Source organism: Vigna unguiculata, chromosome 6, assembly GCF_004118075.2.
Source record: "Vigna unguiculata cultivar IT97K-499-35 chromosome 6, ASM411807v1, whole genome shotgun sequence".
Lineage (NCBI taxonomy): Eukaryota > Viridiplantae > Streptophyta > Magnoliopsida > Fabales > Fabaceae > Vigna > Vigna unguiculata.
In genome coordinates, this window is record NC_040284.1 from 23296875 (window position 1) to 23310334 (window position 13460).

A 13460-nucleotide genomic window follows, 5' to 3' on the forward strand; every position below is an offset into this window, starting at 1 on the left:
ATATCATGTTTATTTTATTATGGTTTTTATTTTATAAATTATTTAATTAATGTTTAGAAAAATAAAATAACTTACAGAAAAATATACTTCGATGTTTGATAATATGGGAATAAAATTTTATGCACATGTAAGTATAAGATAGGAGTATGAATGATAATTGATTTTTTTACTTAGTATGTTTTTTTCATTAGGGACTGTAATAAATGGGTTTTCCACTTCCGAAAATTGTATTATAAAAGTTATTTGTAGCCGATCATATTAATTAGACGGCACCTTCAAGAAGAGGTTTCCAAATAGAAAACGTGAGAAAGATGCCGCGACAGTTGTCACAAAATTAGTTAAGGAAAAAAAAAACGTGTCCCGAAGGAAACCACTACATGTGAAAGGACAACCAAAATATAGGGTAACCGTGTCTACCACCACAAACTAATCCCCACTGAGTACCCCATTCCACAATTATAAAGAACAATGGTAATTTATTCTTTTACTTCGATTTAATATTACTTTTCAATATTACACCAACTCTGTATTTATTATTTTACTTTTTATTGTTTGTCTTTTTTTACAAATATAAAAAAATTTCTCTTAATAAGTATATTATCGAGTTCATAGGTGAGAAAAGATTATTTTTCTTATATATAGTCTTTTTCTTTTTTATGCAACTTACCAACACAACACGTGTATTAAGTAAATCCATCAATTTGCATTCCATACCCAATCACAAACCTACCCTACATTCCTAACACTTTCTTCAACAAGGATAACTTTATAAAGCACCTTTTCACCTCAGGACTACACATAATTTTCAACCATCTTTTAGATTCTCAAAATTGAAGCTTTTTTACGAGAGAGAATGGCTTCTGGTGAACACAGCTTCCCCCCTCAGAAGCAAGACACACAACCTGGCAAGGAGTATCTCATGAATCCGCCACCCCAATATAGCAGTCCAGATTACAAACCATCAAATAAACTTCAAGTATGCAAGCATATATATCATAATATGCAGTGATTTATCTGAAAGTACTTTTTTCTATCTCCTTCTACTTAATCGGTTATATATATATTTTCAGGGGAAGGTAGCTGTAGTAACTGGAGGTGACTCTGGAATTGGCAGAGCCGTATGTAACTTGTTTTCGTTGGAGGGTGCTACCGTTATCTTCACCTATGTGAAGGAACACGAAGACATAGATGCCAAAGACACACTTGAAATTATCAGAAAGGCTAAGACTGCAGATGCCAAAGATCCAATGGCTATAGCTGTGGATGTGGGCTATGAAGTCAACTGCAAAAGGGTGGTGGATGAGGTGGTAGATGCTTATGGTCGCATTGACATTTTGGTCAATAATGCAGCTGAGCAATACGAGACTGAATCATTGGAAGAGATCGATGAAACAAGACTCGAGAGAGTGTTTCGAACTAATATCTTTTCTCATTTCTTCATGACCAAGTAAACAGATAACCAAACCTGTCTTTAAACATTGTTTCCAACATTTATCTTCACAACATGATCTATTTTATCTATTTCGTTAACTATTAAAGCTGTGATTGAAACTAAAATAGATTACATGCAATGTATGACATTAATTTTATAGGCATGCTCTGAAGCACATGAAGGAAGGAAGCAGCATTATCAACACAACATCAGTGAATGCATACAGGGGACATGCAACACTAATAGATTACACGTCCACAAAGGGAGCCATTGTGGCGTTTACGAGGGCCTTAGCACTTCAGCTAGTGAGTAAGGGAATAAGAGTGAATGGGGTTGCACCTGGACCGATTTGGACTCCATTAATAGTAGCAACTATGAAGGAGGAAGAAATTGTTAAATTTGGTTCAGAAACACCAATGAAAAGAGCAGGCCAACCTATTGAAGTTGCTCCTTCTTATGTCTTTCTTGCTAGCAACCAATCCTCCTCTTACATAACTGGCCAAGTTCTCCACCCCAATGGTCATAAACACACCAATACTATTTTAACTACAAGCACTTATTGTTCCGAATTTGACTTCACTTACTTTTTTTGGCTTTTTTTTTCTTTCAGGTGGAACCATTGTGAATGCTTGATGATTTTTTCCAAAGATAATTGACTCTCATTAATAGAGATTGTTATACCTTACATCGACAATCTCTAGAGGAGTTAATGTGTTAGGAAGAATTTACATGTTTGGATGAAGATTGTAGTTGAAAGTAAGGTATGTTTTGCTCTGAAACATATAGTGTAAAAGTAATAAAATGCTACTTGAAATTGAGTGTATATGACTGTCTATTGTAATGTGGACAGATGTGGTCATTGTAGAGCTCAATTTCTCCTTAATGATTGTCTTAGCCACCATCTGGCATGTTGTCAAAATTCTGTTCGTAATTATTTTACTGAAAAAATTAAGCGTGATTATGAATAATAAAAGTTAAGTGTGTTTATGAAACTTCCTATCACGTGAAATTCTCAATTGGCTTATTCATCCAAGAAAAGAAAATGAAGTGAACTAGGTAACGTAGAATCATGAAAATTCAATATATTTATCCTCACAAGTAGAGTAAGGGTATTTTTATACTTTACGCACCCTATAGATGTAACGTAAGTAACTTCTACAAAGAGTAAAATAATCATTTTAAATTATGAGGAAACACTTGTAGTTATGGGAACGCAGGAAGAAAAGAACACTTCTGTAATTAAGGAAGTATCCTAATTTGTTTCCATATTTTCAACTCCTTTTGTGTAAAGGATCTACTATTTTTCTTAAGGGTCAAGAAAATAGATCCGATTTATCTCTCACGAATCTAGTAATATAACTGGATCCAATATCCACACACAAAAATGGCTTGGCTACTTAGTACATACAAATAGGTAATTTGTATGTACTGTTTAGTTTTCAGTTCCTCAGTCCAGTCCAGGTAATTAGTATCTGAGTCAGCCTTATGGCACTAAAACGTTTTCATACAATTTCTAAACCACATCAGTAAGATACTTAAAGCGTGTGCGTGTGAAAGAGACGGACCTTGGATACGATACGTCACTCCACGATCCATCCCGTTGACTACCATGTTCTTAATCAAATATGCGAATTTATATCTGCCAATTCCGTTCAGGATTGAATAAGAAACTGTTTAAATTAATTCAACAACAGAAAAGCAAAAGTTACAGATTGACACACTAGATGTAATAAAGGAAGCATATATTTTCATGCTGTTTATTTGAGGATCTGATACTTGCTGATATCAATACCTGGAAAAATAAAAATAGAAAATCAAGATGACATCACAAAGTTAACTTCAACACCTCCCCCGCCAATTCCAGCAATGAAACACTGGAATCCGCATGACTCCAGTTCAGAAATTACTTTGTCTACAATAGTGCCTGATAGTACTGATTAAAGTATGTCAAGGAAGCGATACAAGAAATTGAGATTAAAAAATATATTATACTTAAAAGCTAAGAAATCATGATGGGAAACAAGGATTAAGGAAACGACTTTGGTTTCTATTTTTATTAACACCAGAAATCGTCCACCACCATAAAATTATGTTTTAATCGCCCAAAGAGTATCTAGAGAAAGAAAACTGTGATGTATGAAGTAGATTGACATTGCTGGGAATAAGAGAAAGTCAGATAGAAAATATAGATAAATGCAAAGACTTTGCTCTAAAGAAACACGTCTTTACTGTCACTTGCCGGTGTTCTAACCATGCTTATGTAGTTAAGTCCCTATATCACAACAAACACTTAGAGAAGAAGTACAAAATAAATCAAGAAGTTTCCTCATTCAACTTTCACCAGCACATATGCACTTCATGCACTTGGGCATAAATTTCTGAACAAGTACTTGCAGTCCTTAACTTTCTAAGAAGCTTCCTCATTTAACCTCTCGCAATTTTCTCACCTAATTTCTTCATATGCCCCTAATTCAAATTTATGAGCTACCTTATCTCAACTGAAAAACTCCTGTGTTAAAAAGTTAATCCAAAAAAGGGCATGTCTAGGGTTTAATGCCTTATGAGTGTATATACAAAAACCTATGTAACAAGGCAGCACAAGGACAACCCTTTCGGCAGTATTTACGGGTAAAAAGAGCCCCTCCCTGTTAATTTTGTCTCTCCTCCAATATTTTAAGGATTTGAAGGTGAGGGAAAACGCTTGAGGCTTGTAAAATGTGCTGATTAAATTATCATTAGTTTGAGTACTTGAACTTAATGGTTTTATTGGTATATGATAAGAGTATGATAGTGTATTATTTTATTTTCTGTCACATCCACTCACAAACTAAACACGGAGTCCTTCCCTTTCCCTCCTCTTTTCTAAACCAAACCGATTAATAGAATAATAAAAGCAAACATAGGCTATTCACTAACTGCAGAAAAGAAAATAAAAAAGAAAAAGAAAATTAGAGAGTAATAGAAAGCATTAGAAGCACAAGGAAAAGAACAATAATTGAAGAGGATACATGTTGGAAGCAGTGTCAAAACACAGCCCCCACCACCAGCTCCAGTCAATTTGGAAGCCAACTTATATTTCAACGTTGTTCGCAGAACAGTTTCTATAGTGGCATGACTGACCCCCATAGACTGGAGCAGACCTTGATTCATTTCCATTAGTTCTTCTATCTTCTCTTCTTTCTCAGTTAGAGAGAGCTCGTCAGGTGTGGGTGACTTTAGAATGGAAGTCAGCTCCTTGCTAATAGAATCAACAGCACTAAACACAAAAGCCATTATTTCAGGATGCCTTAGCATCCTCTCTCCAACACCAGCCACCAATGCTTTTGTGTTTCTCCCAACTTTTGTATTCGTGATGAGCATTTTAAGTGTCACAGTTGACTTTGTGCGCGTTATGTTACCTGACTTGAAGCTGATAATGTTACCTGATAATGGTAACTATCAAGTGAATTGTAGATTCAATGGCAGTAACTTAGATTTGTAAACACAGTATATGATAATTAAACACTCCAAACAAATCACAATTTATACATGATATATCTCCCACCAAAGACTTGTATATTTCTCAATGCACTGGCACAAATCAGTGTGCCATGACCTTAAGTTATGCCTTAGTTCTGGTGAGACTATTAACAGACCAAGTAAAAGAGAAACACGTAAACGGCTAGTTCCCACATCCCTTCTTAACAACCGAAAACATTTCATTCATCAGTAACTAGAATAAATGCAAAAAAAAAAAGACAAGTTCCAATCAGTAACAATAAAAGTTAATGAAACTTAGTAGAAAAATGGCTGAGGCATACCATACGCGCTTACTGTGTTGTCAATTCCAGATGGCTTTCCATGAATGATCTTCTCCCCTTCAAAGGCCCACTTATTTACCAACTCAAGATCCTTCTCCGTAAAGGAGAGCCATCCTTTATGACTCAAATCCAAAGAAACAGAATCAGTATAAGCCAACAAGGCCGACGCGAGAGCCACACAAAACGCGGCCGAGGAACCCAATCCTGAACCGAGAGGAAGTTCAGAAGTGACAACCACAGTAGAAGGCTTAACTCTACACAAAGAGCGAAACACAATCAAACCTACACAAATAAAACAAAAACACATCCTCACACACACACAACAAGAATTTTAGAGTTGGTTCAGACCCTTGAATAGAAGAGTACAGCCAGAGAAACGCGGAAACTCCAGAAGCAATTCCAATTTTAGCCTCTGGAATGTCCAGCTCTTCAACGAGTGCGGCAATGCTCTTGGCAACCTCGACGGAGCAGGAGGTCGGAGTGCAAGATAACACGGATTCTGGAAACGCCGTTTTTATTCTACTAATAGGCCATGAGAACTCCAACGCCGTGTCCTTCAGCTGCAGTTTCAACAAATCCCCGTCGTCTACCACACAATCCACAAATCCTAACTGAATCAGAATCTCAACCATATCTTAAACGGCGTCGCTCAAACACGCCATTACCGATCATCACAAATTTCGCAAGTTTCAATTTCAACCAAATAATAACAATAATAACACATATCTGCGATCGCGAGGTGGATATTGAAAGAACAACAGAATGAAATCAACGAGAGAGAGTAAAATACCTGAAGGAGTGGCGAAGTGGACAGAAACGTAGGTGTATAAATCAATGGAAGTAGCAACTGCGGTGGATCCATGAACCACAGCATGTTCACCGGTCAATATAATCTTCCCCGGTGCTCTGGCTCTAACCTCCATTTCTCTTCGGTTATGCTATGAATTGCGTTTTCACAAACCAAAAGTTTCTCTCTCACCTCATTGCTTTTTCTTCTCTTCTTCTTCCTCTCCCAGGGTTCTGAGTAATCCGTGTCGTTTTGTCTTCGTATATGTGTCTGAATCCAGTGAAGTAGATCCATGTGGAATGCGTGCACAATTAATTATCAACACATTACTGTACATTTTCACCAATCATCTAATCCAACCTTAATTCCCCGTGTAACCAATTTTTCCATATATTTTTTAATCAATTCATAATTTTTATTACATATAAAAACATTAAGCTATATATTCTAGCTTATTAATTTAATTTAACTTCAATCAACATCTACATTGTGGTGGCAGCTCTTGTTTAGGCTTAATAAGGTCCCAAAATAAGAATTGTGCATTTAATATTTTATTTCTCCACTTCACCCCAATTCACATCTCTTCCACCTAATAAATAATATCTTGGTTCATTCTTTTTATTTTAGTTAAGGAGGGTTTTTATTTTAGTTCATATATTATAATTTTTATCATAATATATAGAAAAAACTAAATTAGTTTGAAAATTTTAAAATCTGATCTCTTACTTTAAACATAATTTGACGTAATAATTGTGCAACTCCTCGCAAAAATTTGAGATATATTTTTTATTTTTTGTTATTTTCTTTATCCCTCTCTTTTTTCCAATTAGTCCTTATAAAACCCTAGCTAGCGCCGCGTCTTCTCCTTCATCTTCTCTCAGACTCAGTTTCAATTCTTGAATCACGTCCATCTTTAACTCTTCCTTGTCACGCACCCCTTCCACTCACATGAATCATACACTAGGGCAAAGCAAAGAGAAAGTGAAAAAAGGTTCCGGCAAAATCAGGAGAAAAACAAAGAAAATATCTCAGCCATTAGTTTTGAAATGGACAAATTCATGGATCTAAGCATTTTTTTTTCTCTACTGTGAGAGACTCATCTTCATAAAAATGCAACTAAACCAGCACGAATGATGCTTGATAAAATGTTTACATCTACATATAATTAAAGTCTTAAACTACGAATATCCAAAGGTAGTGAATGCAAAACCGAAAACTCGAATGCCACAACCACATTGCCACCACAGTAGCGGAGTCCAATTTCTTGATCATATTTCAGATCTCTTTTCCTTATGATCTGTCTGAAAGGCTCAATCGAATAAGCAAACTCTTCCCTTGCCTTTTCCAAATTGTAACAAGGTGGCTCCTTCATGGATGACTTTTCACCAGAATCAGGCATAGGATCAAACCAAAACGACTCTTTCTTGAACAACTTAGCATCATAAGTTTCACCATTATCAACATCATAGATCAAGATCTTCACTGGAATCCATGACTCCAAAGCTTTGCGGCTGCTTTCATTCATGTGCCCTAGCATGCTTTCTTCAAACTCCATTGGTGAGATCTTGAGGCTATCCCAGCGCATGCAATCTGTTGTTAGCTTCATTCTGCATGGCCACACATCATGGGTTTTCTCACCACTCTTACTGCTACATTCTGTGACATTGGCCATGGATAAAAGAAACTCTCTAACAAGAAAATGACTATGTAACCACAGAAAAAGATATGGTATGAGAAACAGATACCAATATATATACAAATTTACAATCTCTTTGTTTGTTTGTGTGTGAGGTGTGCATTACACTCCATTTGTTCAATGCTCATGTAATATGCATGGATTTCCTGAATAACTCACGTTTATGTTCTTACCTTACGTTGTTGTTTTTTGTTTTCATCCAATGTAGTGCCAGTTATGGTATCAATTTTGTTTGCACCTTCGTCGAACTGTGTATTTGCTGTTACAATACTCAACACGGAATGATTATTAGTATGCCATGTATTATGTCCAAAACACATACTGTTTTCCTTAAAGATTCATAATCACCTTTATAACTCCATCGGTTAAATAAAAACACAAATTAATAAAGTAATCATTGTATATGTTACAAATATGTCTTTTAGCTTCTCTGTTTTTTAAGAAAAATCCTATCTTTCTAACGCAGAAAAATTAACCTTTTAAATTAAGCCTTTTCAACTAAACACTTTATATGCTTTTGGTAGAGATGTTATGAAAAAAACACATTTTTACTTTATATTCAATAAAAAAAAACTCTACTAACAAAGATTGTAATTAATTATCAAAAGTATTTATTTAAGATCAAGAAGAAAAAAAAAAAAAACTTAAGACTATTACCTTATTTTATCACCATGACTTTTGTAGTTTTGATAATGTATCATTTAAAACTGTTTTATTATCTATGCGCTGTCATTATCAAATTGTCATAATTAAACGAATTAAAACTCACGATGAACATGATTCATACACGTTTTGAACAAACCAGATGAGAGTTCACAAACAGAAAATGTGAAAAAATATATTTTTTTTCCTTCGTGTATTGAAAAAGAAAGTAACATAAGAGAAAAAACACGAGCCAAACAGTTTTTTAGTCTTTCCATTTGGGGAAGATGAGGTAAGGAAGATGAGTTATGCATTTAAAATATTAATTAATGTTATTTATGATTGTAGAGATATAAATTTAAAATAATAATATGTTCCAGCACATTTACAGCCAGATAAAGGATAATGAATACATATATCCACGTCTTTGTTATTATTCATTCCCATGCTTATGTGCAATTGAAACAATTTATTAACAACAGGTGTCACAAAAGAGCAATCTTTATACCAAATCAATAAAACCAAGATTCCAATGAATTTTTAGTATTTTGTAATTTTAGGAACTGTTCCTAAGAAAAAAAAGGTGAAATCTTTTGGATTTTTTTCATCCTAAGCAAGAACACAAGAACAAATTTGGACCCGTACGTGTCATTGATATTTGACCCAGAATCCTATGGAAGTAGTTTTCGTATCCATACGTGTTATTGGGGCTGAAAAAATGGATCTTGTGTGAGCTACATCAAAATAGTACAACGAAAATGTTCTTAAGACAAACACTTGGAGATGATAAACCAAAATTCGATTCTCTCTCTGTTAGCAAAATGCAGAAGTATGAGTGAATTGAAAAAACTGCATGGGTTAATAGTCACAACCCCAACTATTAACTGCATAGTCCCCTTGAGCAAGCTTATTGACTTCTGTGTAGATTCAGAGTTTGGGGACATCAATTATGCAAACTTGGTATTTCGCCAAATTGATACCCCAAGCGTTTACATTTGGAACTCCATGATACGAGGTTTTGTTAACTGTCACAATCCAAGAATGTCTATGCTTGTATATAGACAAATGATAGAAGATGGATATTCCCCCAATTCCTTTACTTTCCCATTTGCACTCAAAGCATGTTGTTTAATTGCCGATCAAGATTGTGGAAAATGCATTCATAGTTGCATAGTGAAATCCGGGTTTGAAGCTGATGCCTATGTTGCTACTGGATTACTCCAAATGTATGCGTCATGTGCAGATATGAAGTCAGGACTGAAAGTGTTTGGTAATATTCCCAAGTCGAATGTGGTTGCTTGGACTTGTTTGATTGCTGGGTTTGTGAACAATAACCAACCAAATGAAGCTTTGAAGGTGTTTGAAGACATGAGCCATTGGGGTGTCGAGCCTAATGAAATAACTATGGTGAATGCTTTGGTTGCCTCTGCTCTTAGCAGAGACGTTGACAGTGGACGCCGGATCCACCAGCGCATTCGTAAGGCTGGTTATGATCCCTTTGTTCCCACACCTGATAGTAATACCATTCTTGCAACTGCAATTCTTGATATGTATGCTAAATGTGGTTGCTTGAAGATAGCAAGAGACCTGTTCGACAAAATGCCCAAGAGAAACACTGTAGCTTGGAACAGTATAATTAATGCCTACAATCAGTATGAGAGGCATCAGGAGGCGCTAGATCTCTTTTTTGATATGTGGACTTGTGGGATTCATCCTGATAAGGCTACCTTTCTGAGTGTTTTGAGTGTTTGTGGCCATCTCTGTGCTCTGGCATTCGGACAAGCTGTTCACGCTTATCTATTAAAAACTAACATTATTGCAACAGACATTGCCCTTGATACTGCTCTTCTTGACATGTATGCCAAGACTGGTGAGTTGGGAGGTGCACAGAAGATTTTCAGCAGTTTGCAGCAAAAGGATGTGGTGATCTGGACTAGCATGATCAATGGTTTAGCCATGCATGGTCGTGGAAATGAAGCATTGAGAATGTTTCAAATAATGCAAAAGGATAGTTCTATAGTCCCTGATCACATCACCTACCTAGGAGTTTTATTCGCATGTAGTCATGTTGGACTCGTTGAAGAGGCTCAAAAACATTTTAGACAAATGACAGAAGTGTACGGTATAGTGCCAGAAAGAGAGCATTATGTTTGCATGGTTGATCTTTTGAGTCGGGCTGGTCGTTTGATAGAAGCAGAAAGATTAGTGGGGACAATGTCCGTAAAACCAAATACTGCCATATGGGGTGCTCTTTTAAATGGCTGCCAGATTCATGAAAACTTGTGTGTTGCTAATCAAGTGAAACCACGACTAACAGAGCGGGAACCTGGTCAAAGTGGGGTTCATGTTCTTCTATCTAATATATATGCAACGGCTGGCATGTGGGAAGAGGTAAATGTGACTAGAAAAGTTATGAAGCGTAGAAGGATCACAAAGACAATTGGTCACAGTTCGCTTGAAATTATATAAGTTTGTATAATTTGATACAAGTGTATGAAGTGTATCAAACAGATGTGATTCAGAATCCAGAGTGCTAAAATTTTGTACAGTAACTCCCTTTTTTGTGCTGTCACTCTATGTCATATGCTGCCACACATGATAGAGATTTCTTTGTCACATATAACTTCTTTCCGTCTTGTTTCAGTTAGTTAGTTGATTTGTTTTCTGTTTATAGACTGTTTCCTTGAATCCCTTTATCTTCAAGCACTCACAAACTTTTGTGTTACTATGTTTTTGTTTTTCATAATGAGAAATTCTCTCTCCAACAATTAAATGGTATCAATTTAACACCTTTCGTCTTTGTCTTCTCTTTGCCTTTTTGTCCTCTTCTATGTGTTTCTCAATGGTGAACCTAGCGCTCTTTCTTATCACCTCATGAATCCTGTGAATCCCCTTTTTCTTCATCCAAGGGGAAATCTCGCTCTTGTTCTAGTGTCCCCTTTCCTTTCTGATAATAATTACTAGCAATGGAAATACGATATGCTTGTTGCACTCGAAACCAAGAACAAAGACAAAGTCGTTCTTGGCATTTTTTCTTGTCCACCTTCCCATAGTCCTCTACATGAAGCTGGGAAACGATGCAACAGGATGGTCATATATCGGCTTACAAGATCAATGACACCTACTATCAAACAATCGGTTATGTGGATGGACTCTCGTTCCGAAATTTGGAATAATATTCATCAAAGTTTCTCTCATGGTGATAAGTTTATTATCTACAAGAAGAACTTCAAAACTGTTGGCAAGGTGATTACACAGTTTCTTTATACTATACTTGTCTCCAAATTATGTTTAAAGAATTTTCTTTATATCGAATGGTTCTTGTTTGCAATTACACTTCTTCATGCAATTGTGGTTTAATATTTAAGATTCAAAAAGAGTGTGATGATGATTGCGTTTCAAATTTCTTCATGGCCTTAATAATGATTTCTCTAAAGTTCATTCTCAAATCATGCTTATGGAACCTATTCCAACTCTTGTTAAAACATTTTCCTTAATGCTTCAACAAGAAGGTGAATTCAGTCGTTCTTTCCCCATTATTCTCTAGAGTCTATTGCTAATCTTGATTTTTAAGACAAATCCAACAAGAATTCTTTCAACAATCGTGGCGGTTTCTCAAACTCTTGTGGAAGAAGTCGGTCAAATTAATCTAACAGGAACAACACCAAATATTGTGATTATTGTCAAAGGACCAATCATACTTCTAAAAATTGTAGGATCAAACATGGTCTTCCTCAGGGCTATCATAACAGCACTAAAAATAAATATACTCTTCCAAAGTTTTTTGCTAGTATGTTTGAAATTGAATCCTATACAACCGTTGATCATCTTGTTGTGAAGAATGATAAAATTGGTGCTCAATTTGTTTTCTCTAAAAAGCAATATGAAGTCATACTTGCTTTGTTACAAGAGTCAGAAAATGTTTCTCCTCCTAATGTCGTTAATCAATGCATTGTCAAGTCTTTAGATTCTATTTTTCGCTCTTATTCTTGGATATTGGATAATGGTACTACTAACCATATTTGTCCTTTTAAATCTTTCTTTAAAAATCTTAAATCTATTCCTCCTATTTCTATATATTTACCCAATCAAAATCATGTTACTACTAAGTTTTTAGGTACTATAGTCTTAGGCAATCTCATTCTTTATGACCTTCTTTTTGTATTGAATTTTCTGACCAATTATTCCAAAATTCTTCAACTCTAATGATTACTTTATGTTTCTCTTTTTGTTAAAATCATTGTATTCTTGTACATACCACTACCTTTTAGATTAATATATGTTTCTTTTTTTGTTAAAATCATTGTATTCTTGTACATACCACTACCTTTTAGATTAATAGAGTAACTAAAAAGCATCAAGACCTATTTCATCTCTTAGAAAATTGTAACTTAAGTGTATCTGAATCATATTTTTCTTCTTTACAACATTATATTCTTACTAATAATACCAGTCGTTGTAATTCGTGACATGAAACTTGGTCATCTTTCTAATAAAATTTTACAAAATTTGACTTCTCAACATTTTGATATTTCCTTTCATTCTATTGTTGCTTGTGATGCATGTGCCTTTGCTAAACAAAAATGTTTAAAATACTCTTCTAGCAACAACAAATCCACCTTTTGTTTCAAACTCATCCATACTAGTTTTTGGGGTCTATTTCTATTTCTTCCATTGATGGATACAAGTATTTTGTAATTATAATTGATGATTATAGCCTATTTACTTGGATTCTTCTTCTTAAAAATAAAACTGAAGTCAAACCCATGCTTCAAAAATTTCATTAGTTTAACAAAAAATCAATTTTCTTGTAAATTAAAAAAATAAATTTGGACAATGGCAAAGAATTCCTCCTTCATGATTTTTTTAATTATAAGGGATTTTTTTATGAAACTTCTTGTGTTACAATTCTTAACAAAATGGAATTGTTGAGAGAAAACATTATCATCTTCTCAATGTTTGTAAAGCCCTTCTTTTTCAAGCAAAAATACGTAGCATTTTTTGGTCTTCCTTAAACTTGTCGTTCACATCATATATAGATTGCTCACTCCTTTTTTTCAATAATAAATCTCCATGTGAACTTGTCTACTAAACCAAATCCAA

The 13460-nt window shown here is 34.9% G+C and overlaps 3 protein-coding genes across 6 annotated transcripts; 2 read left to right on the top strand and 1 right to left on the bottom strand.

Moving 5' to 3' along the window:
• Nucleotides 1-705: 705 nt before the first annotated feature.
• LOC114187823 (NADPH-dependent aldehyde reductase 1, chloroplastic-like) lies at nucleotides 706-2424 on the top strand. The gene is made up of 4 exons (XM_028076200.1): nucleotides 706-976; nucleotides 1071-1447; nucleotides 1593-1951; nucleotides 2043-2424. The coding sequence occupies exons 1-4, from the start codon at nucleotides 854-856 to the stop codon at nucleotides 2063-2065; spliced, it is 882 nt and encodes a 293-aa protein (XP_027932001.1). The 5' UTR covers nucleotides 706-853; the 3' UTR covers nucleotides 2066-2424.
• Nucleotides 2425-2651: 227 nt separating this feature from the next.
• LOC114187822 (mevalonate kinase) lies at nucleotides 2652-6316 on the bottom strand. Of its 4 annotated transcripts, none has more exons than XM_028076197.1 (6): nucleotides 6023-6316; nucleotides 5581-5818; nucleotides 5233-5486; nucleotides 4441-4854; nucleotides 3225-3365; nucleotides 2652-3071 (listed from the first exon to the last, which is right to left on the bottom strand). In XM_028076197.1, the coding sequence occupies exons 1-5, from the start codon at nucleotides 6153-6155 to the stop codon at nucleotides 3247-3249; spliced, it is 1158 nt and encodes a 385-aa protein (XP_027931998.1). In that variant the 5' UTR covers nucleotides 6156-6316; the 3' UTR covers nucleotides 2652-3071; nucleotides 3225-3246. The 4 variants fall into 4 exon arrangements, with proteins under 4 accessions (XP_027931998.1, XP_027931999.1, XP_027932000.1 ...); XM_028076198.1 differs by having other exon boundaries at nucleotides 2768-3102; XM_028076199.1 differs by lacking the exon at nucleotides 3225-3365 and having other exon boundaries at nucleotides 2768-3071.
• A 2619-nt stretch (nucleotides 6317-8935) lies between these two features.
• On the top strand, nucleotides 8936-11627 carry LOC114187511 (putative pentatricopeptide repeat-containing protein At3g05240). Its single transcript, XM_028075774.1, has one exon. The coding sequence runs from the start codon at nucleotides 9141-9143 to the stop codon at nucleotides 10824-10826; it is 1686 nt and encodes a 561-aa protein (XP_027931575.1). The 5' UTR covers nucleotides 8936-9140; the 3' UTR covers nucleotides 10827-11627.
• The last annotated feature ends 1833 nt before the right edge of the window (nucleotides 11628-13460 follow it).